We start from the raw sequence: 21,542 nt of genomic DNA, 5'->3' as shown, positions 1-21,542 counted from the left end.
GATTCGGCCCGGGGGCCTGGAAAGCAGAGACACGAAAGAGAAGGACTCTGGGCATTTCAGGAACTACCTCTGATGCCGGAAATCAGGAGAAAAGCCAGGACAGAAGAGCCAAGAGGATATAGGTAGCCCTTTCTGACGTTGCTGGTCAGAAACTAGAAGTCATTATACATGACACAAAATGCAAACAAAACCAACAGAACAGACTGGAGTGTCTGGATGCTGCAGTGCTCTGGCTGTTTTCAACAAGAGAAGAATGCGTTTCTCCAGGAAAAACTGGGCTCTGAGAACAATTAAGAGGAGGTGGTCTTGGCTACGCTGTGATATTAAACAGTGACACTGCTGCTGTCTGCTTCCCTCTCGAGGTGTTAAAATTCGGTGCTAATAATGAAATACTTTGTGTAGTGGTGATTTCTACGAAATTCTTTTCCAAAACAAAGGGGCAAAGTGTGCTCAGTGCCAGAATTTTGTGTGCTCCTTAGAGTGAAGATCTATGCCCTGGAAAGAAAGGGAAGAATTTGAAATGATAACCACTTTTTAACTATATCAGCTTGCTCATGTGTTGGGCGGTGGTGTATTTTTTTTTTTTAATCAGCTTTTCAACCCAAACTTCATTTGATTTGTGCAGGGAGGTGTATAATAGGGGAGGCCAGTGAGCTGATTTTTATAGAGTCCGTTCGTAGCTTAAACAAAGATGGGGGATTTGGAGAATAAAGGCGTCCTGAAATACAGCAGATTATGCAGCTTTATTTTTCAGAGATTTGCTAATTCCCCTCTCCTCCCTCCTGCTTGCCTGCTGAGCTGGTGTGTTCCGTCTTTTCCCTTTTTGCTGCCATTCCAAGAGAAAAAGGGTAAGTTTTAAACTTGAATTTTGGACTGAATTTCATGTAACCCCTGAGCCGATGGGTCACCTGGGCCGATCCTCTGTAAGCAAATGCATGTTCCCCTTAAACAGCGGAGCCTTGTGATAAATAATAGGATAAATGAAGGCTGAACTTATAAAGCCTCTTTTAATAGGAGAAGCATAATTCACAGCATGAGCAGAAAGGGCTAGAGGGTTTGTGTTTGTGATTCTAACATGAAAGATGAAGTCTGCTTTGAAATGGGAAATAATCTGAAATACAGTAAGAAAAGGGAAGCTCTGGAATTTTCCGTGAAGCGATGACTTTTTGCCTTTTCTGTGTAATTCGGGGCTTGTCATCCATATTTTCAGGATCAGCTGATAATAACACGGACCACCTTTCATGCATTAGCAGACCATAGATTCATACTCAAGTCCTTCCAGTAAAAAAGAGAGCTCATTTGTCGCCGGCGATGGCTAGGCTGCAGCCCCTGTGGCAGTGGGTTGCCATGGGCTACCGTGTGTAGCCAGCAGCCGCAGTGAGCGGCCATCCAGAAGCCTGCGACTGATGTGCCTCACCCGGGAAGAGCGCAATGATGGTGCCAACTTGGGCCAGTGAAGCAACGTCCTCCACAACTAGACTGAAGAACAAAATGACAGCAACTTGTCTGTTCCCCTTCCCCCAATTCCCCAGCACTGTTCCCATCCCCCCAATTCCCCAATAAAAATCTTTAAAAAAAAAAAAAAGAGAGCTCATTTGATTTTTAAACGTGGCTTTAATTTCTTGACAGGGTTTTTAGCACTTTATTTGTGTACAATCGCTGGGGCAGAAAGAACTACAGGGCTGCCTCATTTTGGAACTCTCTTCTCCTTGATTTGTTCATGATAGCATTGCTGTCTCTCATTTTGCCATTTAACAAATATTTATTGTGCTCACACCTTGCACAACGCTGTACCTGTTGAAAGATAGGCATCTGTTGAGGGATACAGAGATGCACACGATAGGGTCCCTGCCATCAAAAGGAGGCCATTCAAGAGGTGCTCCATATAGACTGATGTACCAGGATATTTTTATGTGGTGACAGTTAGCAATTACATCAATATAATGGATAAACGCATTACATTAGTGATTGTGTTCTTTGATAATGATGCTTAAATTGAAAATATATCATTGATTATTAGTGATATATATAGCCTATATATAGACAATTATGTATATATTATATGTGTATCATTGACTGTCATTAAGCTGTTCACATAAGCAAAAACAAAACAAAATTATAGTTTTTCCCTTCTTACCTTGCTAGTTTTTGAGTATTTAGACTTATTCCAAGTCAATAATAATTCTTCGCCTGATACTTGATACCGTACTGTTGAATTCTCTCTCTCTCTCTTTTCTCTCATATAGTAAAATGCAGAGTTTCTGGGTAAGCTGACTACTTGAAGCCTCTTGAGGGAAGGCTCCACTCCTGACAGGCCTTCTTGCGTGAAGGATTTGCCCTGTCTCAGGCCCCAAGTTTTCCCCTGCTTTTCTATTTAAACATGTTTTATTGTTTATTCCTGTTACCCCATATTATGCCATGCCTCTTTTCCTTGTCCCCTACATCCCATCTCCTTATTCTTTTAATTAAGCTCCCTCATTCTTAAGTATGAAATGAAGCAGCAAACACAACTTTCAGAAATCCATAGAGCACTGAATTCCTCCAGGGGAAATCTTTGCCCAGCTCCCCAGGATGTAGTGAAATGAACCTGGCCATGGCGATCCTATGGCTTTGAGGACGCTTAGAAAGTAAACCTTTCTGAGCTTCCATTGATTTGTCTCTAAAACTCGGGCTAGGTTACAATCAGGACTTCTTCCCACATTTGCATGCTACTGTTATATGTTTATTTATTTAACTAAATAGGACCTGCCTCCACTTTAGCAAACAAACAAGGAAGTGAAAAAATGAAGACTTAACCAAACTTTGGAAGTTAGAGTGTCTAATGTTAGGATAGGAATAGTGGGCTGCTGGGTAAAAAATTAGCTTGAGAGAGAGATATAATCGTAAGGAAATAGATAGTGGGTATTGATAGGGCAAAACAAATATTCCGTAAGTGCCTGGAAGGTATCCCTCTTTAAAAGCAAAATGTTATCTCTGTATCTGAAAATAATTCAGGATGTGGGAGGGGACAAGTCAGGTGAGGGGTGCCTGAAGGAAGAGGTTCTGAAACACATCTCTACGGATGTTCCCATCAACTGGTCTTCCTAGTTCATGGAGAGGTGTGTGGGGAGCGCCTTAGCATGAACACAGACACAGTCAGCCTCTGCTTGCTTTATAATATCGACCCTGGTATACCAGCCTTTCGGTGTGGAAATCGCCAACATGGTTTCCTCTTTTCTAGAAACTTCCCTGCTCCTCCCCTGGGGGAACTGCCTGGCAACACTGCCTTTTTGCTTCTATCTTCTGGTTGAGCTGGCACTTTGCATTCTCTTTGGGTCAATGAATTAGGAAACTGCCCCTGGGCATATCTGCCTTACTTACTGGTTCTGCTTCTAAGCTACCCCAGGAGGCAACTGAGGCCCCTTGCCCATCATTTAAATGCATTTCAGTTGATTTGTTAATCTGTGCAGTTACTTATGAAATAACTTGCCATCAAGCCACCTTAATTATGCCATTTTTATAGCAATCTGACCCCCATTACTGCAAACATTGTTAAAAAATAATTATACACACATGCCTATAATGTACATAGGTAATTTCCGTGTTACAGATTTCTTACTGTTAGGGTCTATTTAAAGCTTCTGAAAGAGACCCAGGGCCGGCCGAGTGGCGCGCTGGTTAAGAGTTGGCTCAGGACGCCAGCTCTGAGCAGCAGGGCCCCGGTTCAGGTCCCACATGAGGGCCAGTGATGCTGCGCCCTCTACAGCTAAGATGGTGAACAACAGCTCGACCTGGAGCTGGGCTGCCGTGAGTCGCAGGCGACGGCGTAGGCTGCAGTGGGGCTGTAGTGGGCTGACGTGAGCTACCGTGAGTGGCTGGCAGCCGGTGTGAGCTGCCAAGAGGCGCCGTGAGCGGCTGTCCAGTGGCCGGTGAGCGACTGCAATAGCTGGGAAGAGCACAATAATAATACCAACATGGGCCAGTGAAGCAATGTCCTCCACAACTAGACTGAAGAACAAAAGGACAGCAACTTGTCTGTTCCCCTTCCCCAATTCCCCAACGCTGTTCCCCTCCCCTGATTCCCCAATAAAAATCTTTATTTAAAAAGAAAAAAAAAAGAAAGAAAGAGACCCAGTCTTTTGTGGAAAATGTGCAAAGATGGATTCCGGACTGTTTTGTCATCTGCTGATAGTTTTTCTCTTTCTTTGCTTTAATTCTGATCAACATTCAAAGACACCCTGAGCAGCCATTGAACACACATTATTGGTCAGGACTGTTTGGTTGTGAACGGCCACAGGCTGGTGCTGCCTCCCCTTAAAGCCTTCCTCGTAGATAATATCTGGTGATTCCACTAAGGTGGTTTAAATAGCTTCTCATTGTCAGCACTTTGCTTAATGTGGGTGAACATTTCCTGGTAGTTTTGTAGCTCGCTGATGGTGGACTCCCGATACTCATTTGGATTTGAACAAACTCAAGGAACTTCTCCCTGCTGTTGTGTTTTTATTCTCATCCTTTTTGCCTTCTGTTATTTTCCATCTGTTAAAATATATATGTATTTACTGAGCCCTGCCTGTACCTGGTGCATTCACAAATACCGTTGCGTTTCACCTTTACCACACCCCTAGTGGTCTGGAATGATCAGTGGCATTTGTTAGGGGAGGACCTAACTCCAAGAGGTCAGGTCACTTGTCCTAGGCCACACACAGCAGGCGAGTGGTAGAGCTGCGTTCAAACACAGGCTTTGTACTCCTAAACGTAGTGTCCTTTTTATTTAAGATAGAAGTGTGAAAATTAATTTTTAAATAACATTTAAAAGTTTTTATAAAGAGTATATTTAAGGAAATATATTAAACAATAACTTATTGGTTATGTTGCTGGTCAGAATCTAGAATTCATTATATATGATACAAATGCAAACAAAACCAACAGAACAGACTGGAGTACCTGGATGGCTGTTTTCGACAAGAGAAGAATGTGTTTCTCCAGGAAAAACTGGGCTCTGAGAACAATTAAGGAGGTGGTCTTGGCTATGCTGTGGTATTAAACAGTGACACTGCCGCTGTCTGCTTCCCTCTCGAGGTGTTAAAATTCAGTGCTAATGATGAAACACTTTGTGTAGTGGTGATTTCTACAAAATTCCTTTCCAAAACAAAGGGGCGAAGTGTGCTCAGTGCTAGAATTTTGTGTGCTCCTTTGAATGATGACCTATGTATACAGAAATATATTTTATATACTAATTACACACACACACACACACACACCAACAACAACAACAACAACCAAATGAGAACAGCAGCAAAGGCTGTTTGTTCAGAGGCTGCTCTAGTAAGGGAGTCAGCTAGTCAGCTGCCATCACTTGCATTTGGCAGAGACCCCAAGGCAGGCAGAGGAGTGGGAAAGCTTTCTAGTGGAGATGGGGAGGCCTCAGAGGTGCCCTGTTGGGGACGCTGGAGGTAGGAGAACTAGAAGTGAGGCATTCTATGTGCTTAGTTAGAGGCACATTATCTGCCTTTTCTAATTAATCCTAAATTGGAAGTAGGGACAAAACTTAAGTAATCAATTATTAATCAAGTCCAGGCCAATTTAGGCTGATTGTTACAGAAGTTACTGTTTGGCTTTCTGGATTGTCACTGGAGATATCAGTCTGACTTCCTGCTAGTCTGACTTAGGTCTGGCTAGCTTCCCGAGTTTATTGTAGATTAGGCGTTGGGTGCCACGGCAGATTACTGTGGGAAATTTGTGGGTTAAAGTTCTGTTTTTATACATGGTCTGACCATTGTTTATCTGTGTATTTGGTCTCTCTCTCTCTCTCTCTCTCTCTCTCTCTCTCTCTCTCTCTCTCTCTCTCTCCCCACCCCTCCCATCCAGACAGGTAGACATTTAGATATTCTATGTACTAACGGCTTACCATTACTGAAGTGCATGCCAGTGACTAGGTAGCAGTGACCTTGAATTCTCCAAGAAGCTGCTATGCTTCTACATATGGACAAGCAGCTGCAAAAGAGAGAACAGGACCAATGCTGATTATAATTGGAGTTTCTGATTTCTCAGGCAGAGTAAACAGACCTCAGACTTCTCCTACTTCTACCCATGACATGTGGCGTTATCATTTTATACCTCTGGACTTCTGCTGCCTCGAAAATGGAAACCTGAACTAAGTGACAAGAACAAGGTGTTGTGCACTGAGCCGTCACCCACTTCTTGGGAAAGCTGCTCCCTGGATTCTTTAATTATTAATGTATTTAACATTAATGCCAGATTTGACAGAGGGCATGGCCTTGACTTGGACAGCGTCCCTCCTCGTCATCATTTGGGTTGGCTAAGTAATGGGATGGGGAATATCTGAACAGTATTGACATGGCTCAGAAGGTACAGGTTATAAACACGGCCCTGGGAGAGGAGTCTCCCAGGGTAGCTGACTGGGCATGGTGGCCTTGCCGTGGCCCAGCTCAGGGTGCACCCCAGGAGTGGGAAACTTGAAATAGGGCCTCTGACTTCATTCACTCAACAAGCATGTGAAGTGCCTCTTCTGCTTGCCAGGCCCCGTCCCTGCGGGCTCAGGTGAACGAGACAGGATTCATGACCTTGGGGAGTGCGCCAAAGACAGATCTTCAAAACGCAACTACCCCACTGCCTGCACTGAGGCGATTTCCCTCCACCCATGTGCCCCAAACGCCCTTGTAGCCAGTGCACCCATATCCCTCACACAGCCTCTTAGTGTGTGAACATGAATGCGCAAACATCACAGCAAACAAATGAGCTCTACATCCTAGTGGCGGTTTTCTTAACATTTGTTAGGAACATTTATATTTATAAAAAGAGAGGCCAGGAAACTCATCAGAGATGGGCTTTAGGTGATTAGCCCAAAGTGTCACATTTAAATTTATTGCTATCATAATAAACCCCTTGGAGAGCATTTGCAATAATTGTGTGATATGAAGTATTTCATTCATTCATTTTCATTCATTGACAGTCTTTGGTTGGCCACGTTGCTCTGGGCACCATTCTTGGCATTGAGGATAGAGCAGCAGATGAACAGATGAAAGAAAGAGTCTAACTTTATGGTGCGTTCATTTGAATGGAGTAAAAGCAGGTTATATCGAAATTCCTTTGTCCTGTTTCAGCCACCAACAAGAAGAGGTGGCCCGTGGGGAGGGGGCTGGATAGTGTGGTGCTCCCTTACTACAGGTGGTTAGTGAAGGGCCCTCTGACTCATTGGCATTTTAGCAGAGATCTGAAGTGAGTCTTGAGGACCTGCGTGACGGGCCATTGGGGCCAAGAAAAGTCAAGGTCTTGAAGATAGGGCTGAAAGAATACAGTTTGAGGGCATAGGATAAGGTGATTACATTGGCAGCAGGGGAAGGGGGCAGGTCATTTTGACACATTATCCTTAACTATTCTTTCTTCCTCAAATTGTGTCACAATCGGGAAGTGTCTTAATACCTATGCAGCTTATATGCTATTAAATAAGCTCTTATAAATAATTACCGTATCTACTGAGCACCTATCATGTTCCAGCTTCTGGGGTCACACAAAGGTGAACAGGTCATGGTCTTGAACTAGAAGATTTAGCAGCCAAATAGGTAAGAAAGACAAGCTCATGATAGTATCATGATGTGGTAAGTGCCACAGCCAGGATTTAAATCACTACTCTTCCCACTTAAGATATACTGGCATATATGTCTAGGGCATAGAGGAGCTGACGTTTAACCTGGGTCTTGAAGGATGAATATTTCTTCAAATGGACTTTCCTACTGAGGTTAGGCTAGCCCTTTAAAATTTTCTGTTTAATATCTATTTTTGCTATATTGTAGAATCACAGAATACAAAGAGCTAAAATATCCTGAGGGAACATGTCAGCTAGAGCGCTCCATTTTTTAGCTGAGAGTTTGTAGATGATGGTGAAGAGTGTCAGATGGAATCTTAATTGACCCCACTATGTGACCCTGCCTTGGTCAGGTTGCTTTCTGTGCCTTATTTTTGTCATCTACAAAGTGGGGCTACTAATGGTACCAAATAGTTTATAAGGTTGTTGGGAGGATTAATGAGTTACAATACAAAAGTGCTTTTAGGAAAGTAACCAAGACATAGTGTAAAACAGCTTTCAACAAGTGGTAGCTGACGCTGTGAAAAGGAAACTCAGCCCAGAGAACTTAAGCTGTTTGCCTGCTGTCTCATAGGTAATAATCGACAGCCTTGAATTGGAGTTCAAACCTACTCTCTAGTCCAGGACTCTCTCCTGAGCACGGCATTTCATTCTGTCTTGAACTAGTTTATGGTGTTTTATTTTTTATTTAAACAAGACAGAAATGAAGTTGAAGCTTTTTCTCACTTTGTTGAGCCATGATTCATGGCTTAAGTAATGAACTCGGTTGAGTCATACTTTATCTCTAGTTCCCTAAAATTCTAAGGTCACCGTCCTTTCACTCTCTAGCCGTTTGGCTTAGACCATCTAGAAACTAACAGGCCTTGCAGTCCAACCCTATCAATAGAACAAAGCAGAATTTCAGGGTCAAGATAAGACAAGCCTTTCACTGTGGGTAGGGTTGGTGTGAGTTGCCTTTATCACGCAATGCACTTTTCATCTATGACAAAGTACTTACCTTCAAAACTGAGGTTTGCTAATCCATGTACTGTGGACACATTCGTGTGCAATAATTGTGCCCTTCTTTGCCTTAGATGGTCTGAACTTTAGAGTCCAGGGGAAATTTTTAAAATATATATTGATACTAATCCTTAGTTAAGAATTAAGAATTCTAATAAATTTAATCTAGACATTTAAAAACAGGGAGACCAGGATTCTATCAAGGAAGTACATACTTTTTTTTTTTTTTTTTTTTTGCTATAAAGTCGTAATTCTCCTTTTGATCATGGAGCAAGTGGAATACAAAATTTAAAGACCAAATTAAAAAAAAAAATTTAGCCCTAATCTGGTGTTTTGGATTTACTCCAACTATCAATGTGGATAATTAAGAATTGACTCTGCTTTAACTTGTATTTTTTGAGTGTCTGTTTATAAATTTTTGTGGTCACCCTTGTGGGAGGCCACAGAAGAAAAGATAAGGTTCATTGATTTATTTATAATTTTACAAAAAAGTCCACACATGCATATACTCAGTCATTTGAGGACAGTTTTATCAGACGTTTAAAAATGATATGACGCAGACTAAGTCTGTAAATTCCTAGAGGACAGTTTTGAAATTAGGAAGCACAGCATTTGTCATCTTCAGCTGCCATCCAATGCTGAATCCCCTCCCTGACTTCCCTGGCAAATGACTTGAACTTGGGCTTGCAATACCTGGACAGATGGAGAGCTTTCCACCTCTTGGATCAGCTCGGGTGATCTATAGGTTGCTCATAAGCTCAGGAAATTCTTCCTTGTGTTGAGAAGAATCCTGCCTCTTTGTAATTTCTACCCATTAAATAAGATAATGAAGTCAAAGATCTTGGTCCTTTGATGAAGGTGGCAATCTCTTAGTAAATGTTAATTATTAGCAGTATTACTATTATGGTCTTACAACTAGTAGAAGAAAGGCAGTGCTACATAAAGAAAAGGACACTTGCGTTGTTTATTGATGGTGTGTGTGCTTAAAGCTGTTTACTAAAGTCAATGGGGCCTGACAAAGCCAAGACCCATTTGACTTAAAGAGTTTTGATGGTTACCATGATGCAAGTAGTTCTGAGCTGAACTCCATCTCTGGATACAGAGATTTAGGTTTGAATCCAAGAGTATCAGCCAGTGTTCACCCAAAGAAACAGAACCAGTAGGAGGTATAGATGAGATCTGCCAATTAAGTTCGTGAACTTGTTGCAATGATGTTGCTAACCTTTTTTGGATACCAGAGGGGTTATTCACTATGAATTTGTACCAACTAGACAAACAGTTAACCAAGTTTACTATTTGGAAGTGCTGAAAAGGCTGCGTGCACAAGTTAGATGACCTGAACTTTTCGCCAACAATTCATGGCTCTTGCATCACGACAATACACCAGCTCACGTGACACTGTCTGTGAGGGAGCTTTTAGCCTGTAAACAAATAACTATATTGGAACACCCTCCCTACTCACCTAATCTGGCTGCTAATGACTTCTTTCTTTACCTGAAGATAAAGGAAATATTGAAAGGAAGATTTTTTAATGACATTCAGGACATCAAGGATAATGTGACAGCAGCTCTGATGACCATTCCAGAGAAAGAGTTCCAAATTTGCTTTGAAGGGTGGACGAGGCACTGGTGTTGGTGCACAGCTTCCCAAGGGAAGTGCTTCAAAGGTGACTGTAGTGATATTCAGCAATGAGGTATATAAAGCACTGTTTTCTAGGATGAGTTCGCGAACTTAATTGTCAGACTTCATATTAAAATTATTGCAAGGAATTGCCTTACATATTGTGGGGGCTGGGTAGGCGAATCCAGAAATTACAGGCAGGCCCACTGGAAGGGCTGACTGGAGCTCTCAGGCATGAGCTGGTGCTGCTGTCCACAGGTGGAATTTCTGCTTCCTCAGGGGAGCCTCAGCTCTGCTCTTCAGGCCTTGCAACTAGCAGAATCAGACCTGCCCAGACCATCTAAGATACTCTTCCTTGCTTAACTGATTATGGTCTTTACTGACACCTGTATCTTCTGAGGGCCACATAGGTTAGCGTTTGGATGAATTACTGGGGGTAGAACCTGGACAAATTAACACAGAAAACTGACCATCATACCACGTGCCGTCATTGACTCTAAACGACCCTGAGTGAGCTGTTGAACTCATTGCAATTTTTCTCATTGTAAAAGGAGGATTATAATAGTTGGAGCCTAATGCATGACAAGAAGATAGGTATTTAAATTGGCCTTTGATTATGCCTAGAATAATCCCCAGGATCTGTATCTGGTTGGTTTTTGCTTCAAGTTATTTGGAATCGCTGAACTTCAGTTTCCTCATCTGTAAAATAGGGAAAACGAGAATATCTACCTGGTAGTGTTGTGAAGAGGGAGGGAGAAGTTGAATTTCAAATTGCTGGAAAATTATTATAACAGTCAACACTTAGGGAACATTTACTCTGAGCAGATGCTGTTAGAAATGCATTACCTGCATCACCTCACTTAAGAGCAACAGTCAACATTACTCTTAGTAATAACTATAAATGTAAATATGATAATCTTAATGGACAAAATTTACCTCAAAGCTCCATGGGCCAGGAGCAGGAAGGGTGGAATTCTAGGACACTTTAGTATCCTCAAAGAAATTAATGGGATAGATGAAGGAGGATGCGGTATTTATTATACTTTATTTTTTCGCCATCCATCTACTTTTTTAACCACTTTAGTGAGGCATGATTGACATGCAAAAAGCTGTGCATAATTAATGTATAAACTCGATGAGTTTGGAGATAAGTTATTTACCCATGAAGCCATCACCACAGTCTGTGCCATAAACGTGTCCATCACCTCCAAATGTTTTCTCCTTCCCTTTTTAATTTTTATTATTAAACTTTTTAAAAACTCATAAGGTCTACCTTCTTAGCAAGCTTTTCAGTACACAATAGAGTACTGTTAACTCTCAGCTCTATGCTGTGCAGACGACCTCTAGGACTTACTCATCTTGCATGACTGAAACCTGGTACCTTTGAGAATCAGGTCTATTTGAAGTGATTTTCGATGCTGCAGAGACCGTATCCAAGACCAAGGGCTAAAAGGATTCTCATCCTCTGTGGAATCAACATAATGGAAATAAAATTATTTTGACTAACTTCATTGGATTTATGAATATATTCTAGCAAAGCTAATGAACTCCCCATAGTTCTCTGTAGGCATTTGCTTTATAACCAAAGAGCATGGCTCCCTGTGGCTGACCCTGCCTCCTGCTGACAGCCTTCTCTGAAGGGTGATCCACAACTTGAAGCTAACAGAGCGATCACGTGAGAATCGCTGAAAACAGCTGAATCATGGTTATGTCAAGAAGAAAGAAGTAAGGAAAATTAAGCGGTTCAGAAAGGTCGTTTAACAACAGATTGGCTGGTCTGTGTAAAACTTTTATTTTTCTTTTGCATTTGGTCATAAACTTTCATATTATAGGTTATTCTTTCTTATATACCTAGTTATTGTGAGTTTCAGCGGGCACAATTTGCTTCAATATGAACAGTAGGTTCTGGAAACATGCTCAGAAGGGTTTGGCAGTTTAATCACTATAAAGCGTCACTGGCGTCAATAGTAAAAGCGGTCTCCAAACATTCTTTCAAGAGCAATAGATACATTTTTGTTATCTCTTAGCATTTCCAAGGGAATGTTCTGGGGAGCACTAGCTCCATGGGGTGTCGATAGCTGCTGTATAAAAAATTCCAATATGATCAAGTAAGTTTGGGAAAAAGACTGGTTTTCATAAGTTAAACGAGGTTCTTGGATGCAATACCTCATATAGCTTTTAATATGTGAAGATCTGTCGTGAATCTCTAAGATGGAGAGAAAGTATTCAGTGATCCCCAAATTAAGTTGATCATGCCCGTCTTCCCCCACCCTCTGATTTTTTTCTCAAGGGATGATAATATGCAGAGTATACTTTGATTGATGCTAGAGCAACCATTAGGTCACTGACTACACATAGATCAACTGGCTGCCTTGAATATGCAGATCTCATTTTTTTACGCATGTGACTTATGTCTAAAGATTATCAGAATAGCATTTGGTTTAAAGCCATTTAAAACTTTTAGACCAATCTTATCTTGAAAATTCTTTGAAACTATTTTCATTTCCCCATTTCATTACACTGGACTCAGTTTATTAAGTGGATTAAATTGTATATAAAGAAAGAAACATATATGTTACATGTACATAATTGCATATTAAATTCTTTTCACTTCTAGAATGGCAATTCCTTGAGGTCAGGACCCATGTCCCATTTTCCTCCATTTTCTCTATTTCTCTGGTAGCTGGTACAATGCCCAGCACCCAGAAGAAGCTGAATAAATAATTCTCTGGTGGGTAAATGAATATACACCACTACTAACTCCCTCCCCCACAAATTCACTTTTATCAGTTTTTCCCCCCAAGGGGGACATGTTTCTTATTTATTTTCATTTTTTTAATTTGCATGGGTATCTTTTATTAATTCCCCCCATTTCCACATTTTGAAAGATTTTTGTCCACCAAACTGAATGTATTACATAACAATAAACTTGTTTTTCCTTTGTTTGCTATTGAAAGATAAAGCTTCTGATTGCAGGTGATAAGCCTGCTATTACACCGGAGCTTCTAAGATTCCTCCTGCTTAAAGCAAAGAAACTTGACATTTTAGTTAACCTTGGCAGCCATATTTTGAGGAAAATCTGATGAATTTTAGGTGTTCTGAGCATCAGAGGCCCCCATCACCGTAACCTTTAGGAATACTTAAAGAGACAAATGCACATGAGGAATAACCCATGTGATCATTTGGGCAAAACACCAAGCAACACACTCAGTTCACCCAAGGGGAGAGGTGTTTAACCAATAATAGTTTTGCATATAATAGAAACATCCTAGTAACCGAATGTACAATGATCACATGGATTCATTGTTCATTTGCAGGGCTGTGGGGTACCTAAATGCCTATGCATTGAAAACTACAGAAGGCGTTTTGATAGGATTATTAAGATTCTTAAAGTATGCATTTTAATCATAGTTTGGGATCATTTTTCTTCCTTTGGGAAAACTTCCCTGCCAGTGTAAGCAAGCCAATGAATAATGACTCAATAGGCAGCTATTTGCATTACCCAGGACTTCTCTAGAATGCAGCTAGTGTGTGCAGGGCTGGGTCAGGATATGTTTTGTATTCAAGATAACAATCCAGTTTTCTCCAGCTAACACCCAATTAACCAGGCCTGCTTTTTCTGGCTTTCAGAATTACCAGAGCTATTGTTCCTTCTGCTGAGTCATCTCCTGTGTACCTATTTCTAGCCTTAGTAGAAAACGAACTGGGAAAAAGAGCAAAATGGATCTAGTCACCCTCATCATTTTTATTATCATTATTAGTTGCCTCCAGCTTTGTCAAAATGTGAAGAAAGTAAAAATTTTAACTATGGTTTGGTCTTATCTTAGCCCTCCTTTTCTCCATAGGAACCTAATCATTTATTACTTTGAATAATTTGAATATTAAGAAATATCTAATATATATTTTTAGGCAAATAGGGGGAGAGCAGAGAGCTTTTCTATATTGGCTTCTTCTCAGCTGTTTTTAGCTCAAAATAATCCTTATGTGTAAGTGGCATATTCCACTACCCTTCAAGTATTACTACCAAGGAAGAAGAGGGACTCAGCATTAACTCTGTCATCAGTGAACTAACAGTTGTGATTGGATGTCATACCTGCCACTCAGTCTTCCCAGAAGAGGTTATAAAAAGGTCTAAAGCAGCTCCCATCTCATTTCCATGCACCCCTGTTTCTTGAAGCAGACTTCTGCTTGTGGGTTGAAGCTTAGTGACTGCCCCATTCCCCTAATAATAATAATAATAATAATAATAATAATAATAATAATAATAAAGTTGAGGAAGTCTTCCTGATAGAGAGGAAAAGGGTGAGAAAAATTTCAGAAAGGGCTGAAACTCATGTGGTAATATGTGAAAGTTGCATTATGTTTTTGTTTATGATATTGTTTTATTAATAAAGGAAAAATGGATAAAAGAATTACCCTCTGGTCTCACATCTTTTTTTTTTTTTAATTTTGTGGGGGAATCGGGGAAGGGGAACAGACAAGTTGCTGTCCGTTTGTTCTTCAGTCTAGTTGTGGAGGACGTTGATTCACTGGCCCATGTTGGTATTGTGATCATTGCGCTCTTCCACAGTGAGGCAGATCTATCACTGGCCTCTGGACGGCCGCTCATGGTGGTTCTTGGCAGCTCATGCTGGCTGCCGGCCACTCACAGTAACTTATGGCAGCCCACTGCACTGCAGCCTACACTGTCGCCGGTGACTCACGGCAGCCCAGCTCCAGGTCGAGCTGTTGTTCACCATCTTAGCTGTAGAGGGCAGCATCACTGGCCCATGTGGGATCTGAACCGGCAGCCCTGCATTTCAGAGCTTGTGCTCCCAAGCCAACTCTTAATCAACGAGCCACTCGGCCGACCCTGGTCTCACATCTTTGAGCCTTACAGTCTTGATTTTTTTGCTTTATTGGTAGTTGTAATCCAACCCTAAATTAGGCCTACTTTAGAGACGAGCCATTTCTGATTTTGGCCAGCGCCTAATAAAATCTTGTTGGCATCTGTTTGCTGGTATCCAACATAGAGTCTGTGGCTTTGCAGGCATTTGTTCATTTAATAAATGTGTATTGAGTGTCTACTGTGTAGTTTGTGAATGAAATCTAATAGAGCCTATAATCTACTTATGTTGGCACTTGTGTGATTATGTCTAGATGGTAGGCAACATGTAATCCTTGTTTGAATGATTCTCTAGAGGTGTTCTACGTCCTGGCTTAACAGCTGAGTAACTAGGGTCAGTTAGTCAACTTCTTTGCTTCCTTATTTATAAAGTGCATACAATACAAGCTTTTACCACATAGGGTTTTTGTATGGATTAAATGTGATAATACACCTGAGACACTTCGAAACACGTGAGTACATAGTAAGTCTCACTATACATTAGCTATTTGTTAAAAGATTGATTCTGTCCCCAGAAAGGTATGCCTAAGTTCTAACCCCCAGTACCAGTGCATGCAACCTTATTTGGAAACAGGGTCTTTGCAGATGTAATTAAATTAAAGATCTCTAGGTGAGATTCTCCTGGATTTAGATGGGGTCTTAAATCCAATGACTGGTGCCCCTACAAAAGAAAGGAGAGGGATATTTGAGACTCAGACTGGAATACCATGGGAAAGCCATGTGAAGATAGAAGCAGAAAGTGGAGTGCTGCTTCTCAACACCAAGCAAAACCAAGGATTGACTGCGCCTCCACAGTCCAGGAGTGGGGATGAGGCAGATTCTCCTTCAGATCATCCAGAAGGAACCAACCCTTCAGAAACTGTGATTTTAGACTTCTGGCTTCCACAACTGTGCGTGAATACATTTCTTTTGCTTTAAGCCACCCAGTTTGTGGTAATACATTACAGCAGCCAGAGGAAACCACTATAAGGAGAGGAATCAGGCTTTGTATTGTTATTATTCTTGGCCTTCTCCACAGTACCTAATAGACTTCCAAATTAATAGGCTGGAGTTTTTCACAGACTGAAGTGGACGAGAACTTTTAAGGTAGAACCCACCTACTGGAACCAACCTCCTTCAATCTTCTCATTTTCTGCCCAGAGAGGAGATGGGGCTCACCAAGGCCACACAGACAAGTGGCCTGGCAATAAAAAGAGTCCAAAGTGCAAAGAAGGCCTCTGGGGGTCAGCTACCCACACCATTCTGCTCTCCCAAGATTGCTGCACCTGCTCCGGGTAGCAGAGACTGGTTGCACAGGCCTTCTTTCAAGTACCCAAGGGAACAGGGATGTCATACTCACCTGTTCATTTCTTGCACAAGTAAAATTTCTGCCGAAGAAATGCAGCAAGCATGTGCTTATTATTTCCAATGTCACCTTCCAAACAAAATAGTACCCAGGTTTGAGTAGTGATCAAAGAAAAACCAGCTTCTCAAGACACGCTTCTTAGCCTGAGACAGATATAAGATGGCTTTTTGGTTCCTGCCCAGAGGAAGCGGGTTTACACCTGGTGACTTTCCCAGGGCTATTTCTGGCTGCTTGTCAGAAGGAAGCTGTTAATTGGCCTTTTAAATGTCCTCTTACTGGTAAGTGAGTCCTAACTGCTCTTAATTTCTCTCGGGCTATTGTCCTTGACCTACCATTTTCCATTTGTGATGGTCTCAGGAAGAAAAACTAAATCTATCCATCAGTGGACATCTCCACAGAAGGCGATGGCAAAGCTGGGATCCACTTGCTCTGGCCAGAATTGATGGCTAGAAAAGAAGCGACATGAATGTCCTCCCCTGGGTGGGTCAAAATGGGCTGTGTGGAGGTCAGGAAGCAGAGGAATGTCAAGCACTAGAATAAATTCCCAAGGCAGTTGATCCTTCCTCCGTCTTAGGAGGTCCACAAATGGCTTCGTCTGCTCACCACTTGCTGTGTGACCTTCAGAAAATGTCTTAACCTCTCTGTGCCTCAGCAGAGATGATAGTCTCAACCTAATAAGGTTTCTGTGTCAACCTTACAGTGACTCACATTAGACATGTAACGGCGTCTGGCATAGTTGTGCAGTGAAGGTTTTCCATCCGTATTGTCCTTGCTTTTAATCTTACAGTTCATTCTTTTTGTCACCCGCTCGTCTCCTTTGGTCTCTAAGCTCTGCTGGTGCTATTTCCTTATTGGTGGTTCCAATCGTGTCCTTTTATTTCTTATTTGTTTTTATTTTAATAGTTTAACTGTCTATTTTATGCATATCATAAAATTTACCCATCTTAAGTGTACGATTCAGTAATTTTAAATTATCTTTACAGAGTTGTCTAACCGGCACCACGGTTCAGTTCCACCATATTTCCATCACCCCACGTAAGGCCTCTAGTGCCTAGTTGTATATTCCTCTTTGCTGCCTCCCGCCTTAGGCAACCACTAATCTACTTTCTGTGTCTCTAGATTGACTTCTGGGGGGACATTTTCTGTAGATGGAATCATCCAATACATGGTGTTTCGTGTCTGTCTTCTTTTACCTAGCATAATATTGTTGAGGTTTATCCATGTTGTAGCACGTGTCAATGCTTCATTCCTTTCTGTTGCCATGTAGGACTCCATTTGTTTATTCATTCATCATCATGGACATTTGGGTTGTTTTCACTTTTTGGCTGTTATAAAGAATGCTGCTCTGAACATATGTGTATAGTCCTTGTGCAGAAATATGGGTTTTTTTTTTCCTTCAGTAGATACCCAGGAGTAGAATTGCTGAGTCATGGAAATCTTACATTTGACATTTTGAGAATCTGCCAAGTGGTTTTCCAAAGTGTCTGCACCATTTTACATTTCCACCAGCAAACTGGAGGCTTCCAGTTTCTTCACATCCTCCCAACACTTGTGATTGTCTTTTTGATTATCGTCATCCTAGTGGGTATGAAGTGGTAACTCGTTGTGATTTTGATTTGTGTTTCCCTAGTGACTAATGGTGTTGAACAACCTTCTTTGGAGAAATGCATACTCAATCTTTTGGCCATTTTCAAATTGTGTTGTTTGTCTTTTTATTGTTGAGTTTTGAGTTATTTATATATTCTGGAGACAAGTCCTTTATTGGACATATGATTTTAAAATATTTTCTCCATGTCTGTGGGTTTTCTTTTCACTTTCTTAATAATGCCTTTTGAAGCATAAAAAGTTTTAATTTTGACAATATTTTTCATTTATGGACTTGCTTTTGGCATCATAGCTAAGAAATCTTTGCTTAACCCAAAGTCTATGTTATCTTCTAAATTATTTTAGCTTTTACATTTAGTTCTATGATTCATTTTGAGTTCATTATTGTGTTTGGTGTGATAGAGGGGTTCAAATTCACTCTTTTGTGTATGGATATCCACTTACCTCAGCACCATTTGTCAAAAAGACTTTCTTTTCCTATTGAATTATCTTGACATCTTCATTTAAAGTCTATAGACGGTAAATGTGAAGCTTCATTTCTGTCATTCCATTCTATTCCATTGATCTATATGTCTATCCTTGTTTAGAGCCATACTGCCTGTATTCCTGTAGCTTTGTAGTAACTTCTGCAATCAGGTCTTTATCTGTTCTTACCTGGATTCCTAGGCCATACTCCTGACTGGTCCCCGCATCCACTCTTGCCTTTTGCAGTACATTCTTTGTACAACACCCAGAGAGATCCTTCTAAAGCCAGATTTGGCTTGTCATCTCTGCGGATAGCAGTTCATTTGCCCCAACCTTAATGAAAAGTCTAAACTTTATCTCGGTCATGTCGCTCCTGCCTATCCCTCCGCCCTCAGCCCCCTTTCCCCCACTTACACTTCTTCATTGCAGCATGACTGACCTATTCAAATTGACCAGTGATGCCATATGCTTTAACGCCTTCCAGCACTACAGCCCAGCACACAGGCCTGGAGCCAAGCACAGTGCCTGGCAGAGAGTAGACATCCATTATATTAGGCCAACAAGCCATGAATACTGTGGTCATTGCCTGGACACCATGTTACCTTTCTTTTTTAGCTGGTTAACTGCTACCAGGAGTTTTTCCCTGACCAAATCCTCCCTTGTTGCCATGTACTTTTGGTGCCCTAGAAATACTTTTATCATATCCTTTATCATATTATATTATAATTATGAGTTTACATGTTTGTCCTCTTCGTAGATTGTAAGAGCTACAGCATTGAACCTTCCACTGCCTGATACTCAGTAACACTGTTGAATGAATGAATTGAGAAGTGAAATTTATTTTTTAGAGCTTTTCAGAAAGAGACTACTTAGCCAGGGATACCTCATAAGGTTTGTGGAGTCTGGATCCATTGCTGATGGCAATAAAATTGTTTTCCAGCCATAGGCAATCAGGGCAGAGACATTCTGGCTATTTCTTGAGCCCGTCACTCCCACCCTCAGCTCTGCATCTTCCCCTGTTGACGCAAATTATTATTGTGAGATGGTTCTGGGCCAGTAAAGAGTGGGCTAGAAACAAGAAGAGTAAAAAAATTAAACAAGAACAACTCTTGGCATAATGATAAAGCTCAGCCTGAATATTGCTTGCGGATACACTGCTGAGCATTATGTCCCGATGCAAATCAAATGTATATCCTTGAAGACGCTGTTTTCCTCCTTTAAATAAGGCAGTCTGGAAAACCTTCCCGTCAACTATAGGGAATGGCTTTCGAAGGTTGTTTTCTACTTTTGGAATCTGTTTTATCCCATCTCAGTCGCTGTGATTTGTCTTTCATGTCACCTTCTAGGGTTTACCCACACATAAATAACTCCAGATTTCTCAGGAAGCCTGGATTCCCCACAGACTCTCCATAATTTTCACTTCATTATGTTACTGACGAGGCTAACCCAAGGAAGAATGATTTGACTGTCAGATGCCAGACTCTGAATGAAACCACCCCATGTTTTAAAGGTGCCAGTTGATCTTACTGTCAAACAAGGCATTCTTCTAGCATTTTCTAGGCTGCGGGTAATTGTGGTCATCCCCTCTCTTCCTCACAGACCAGCAGAGAATATATGGAGAACAAGTGAACTAACCCTACCTTGTTGTTTTTAGTTGCGTGGCTGGTGTGGGAGTATTTTTAGTTTTATTTATAAAGGCAGACATATTTTTTAAAGTTGTTTTTCTTCCCATCCTATCACTCTCCATTCTAAAGTCTCAGTTAAAACATAAGAAAAGGATTTAAACTACAGATTATTAAGAATTTAAGAGAGCGTTGGGGTTCCGAATCTCAAATGATCTCTGTTGCTTCTTCCTTATATGCTTGTTTAGGTCAGGGTCACAGAGCCAATGTCTACAGCAGAGTACGGATGCATGAAACTGACCAGAAAGGGACCGTGGTGATGTTGAGTGTTCATGCCACATCCAAATAAGATAACCCACAAAGCTCCAGATGAATTCCCATTGGCATTATTCCCACTGACACTATTTCTAGTGTCATTCTTAATATTTTAAGGAACTGTGAAAGTCAAAAATTGTAAATATCAGATGTTTTATATTCAAATTCTTTATGTTGATAAAAAATTCAAAAATTTTAAAGACGGTGTGCAGATCAAACAAAACACTTCTACCGGTCACTAGTGGATGAATTTGTCTGCAGAAACCCTTAACATATGAATGTCTTATGAGTTAAAGTTTATTTTAGCTCATTCATTTAATATACTTAACAAATGTTAATCGAGCACCTTTTTGTGCTGCGGTGTGTGTTAAGTGGAAGGGACTTGATGTCAGATTAAGATAGACCCCATGTGGGGGGGGGCTGGGGACTTGAGACCCCTTGCAATAGTCAGTTGGTTCACAAAAGGTTAGGTTGAGTTTCCAGTTGGGCCTTGTAGCAGATTCATGACAGTTTTGAACTTCTTAGTGTTGTTATGCACTGCAGGATAATTTTGCGTGGTCACACCTTTTTACTCAGACATCATCCACCATATTTGCATATCATGATTCTTAAAGCAGCCCATTAATTTAGCACATATTTATTCATTTAACTTATTCAAGAAATATTTACTGGGCATATATTATGAACTAGACACTGGGCAACTGGAAGAGAATTTGGTGATGGGCAGAATAGACAGCTTACGTGTCATAGAGAGCCTTCCATACGGTTCAAGGTCGAGATGCCGTTGAGTCTAACCCCCCAGCTTGGGGGTGAAGAAGGACTGGCCATCTTTTGCCTCCAAAGCGTTAGCGGCGCCAGAGTACTCGGGCAAAAGGTGGTGGCTTGCAGAGTGATGATCTGTATTGTGAGGAGCACACTGTTATTGTCACTTTTACCCTTCCATGAAAGCTGTGTGCTGCCTAGTCCACCCTCCCATTCTGGGGAAAGAAAAGCAAGTTTGCGGAGACAGATGGCTTCCAGAGAGAACACCAGAAACTTGAGGGAAAAGAGATGCTCCCTTATGCTTATAAGTCCATGTACTATCCTGAAGGTCGTATTTCT

General features: G+C 41.2%; 1 protein-coding gene across 8 annotated transcripts in view; it reads left to right on the top strand.

Moving 5' to 3' along the window:
• The first annotated feature begins 602 nt into the window (after positions 1 to 602).
• Positions 603 to 21,542, top strand: part of LDB2 (LIM domain binding 2) — a 204,713-nt gene continuing 183,773 nt past the window's right edge. For 2 of the 8 annotated variants that reach the window (XM_019625130.1, XM_019625127.1), the window contains exon 1: positions 603 to 848. In XM_019625130.1, coding sequence (XP_019480675.1) covers positions 692 to 848 — 157 coding nt within the window. In that variant the 5' untranslated portion in view covers positions 603 to 691. The remainder of the gene's footprint in view (positions 849 to 21,542) is intronic. The other 6 variants (XM_019625132.1, XM_019625131.1, XM_019625129.1 and 3 more) reach the window with 5 other exon arrangements.

The sequence above is a fragment of the Hipposideros armiger genome, unplaced genomic scaffold (assembly GCF_001890085.2).
Source record: "Hipposideros armiger isolate ML-2016 unplaced genomic scaffold, ASM189008v1 scaffold_616, whole genome shotgun sequence".
In the NCBI taxonomy this organism is placed as follows: Eukaryota; Metazoa; Chordata; class Mammalia; order Chiroptera; family Hipposideridae; genus Hipposideros; species Hipposideros armiger.
The sequence above is the reverse complement of the archived record's forward strand: the minus strand, read 5'-3'. Positions and strand labels throughout refer to the sequence as shown.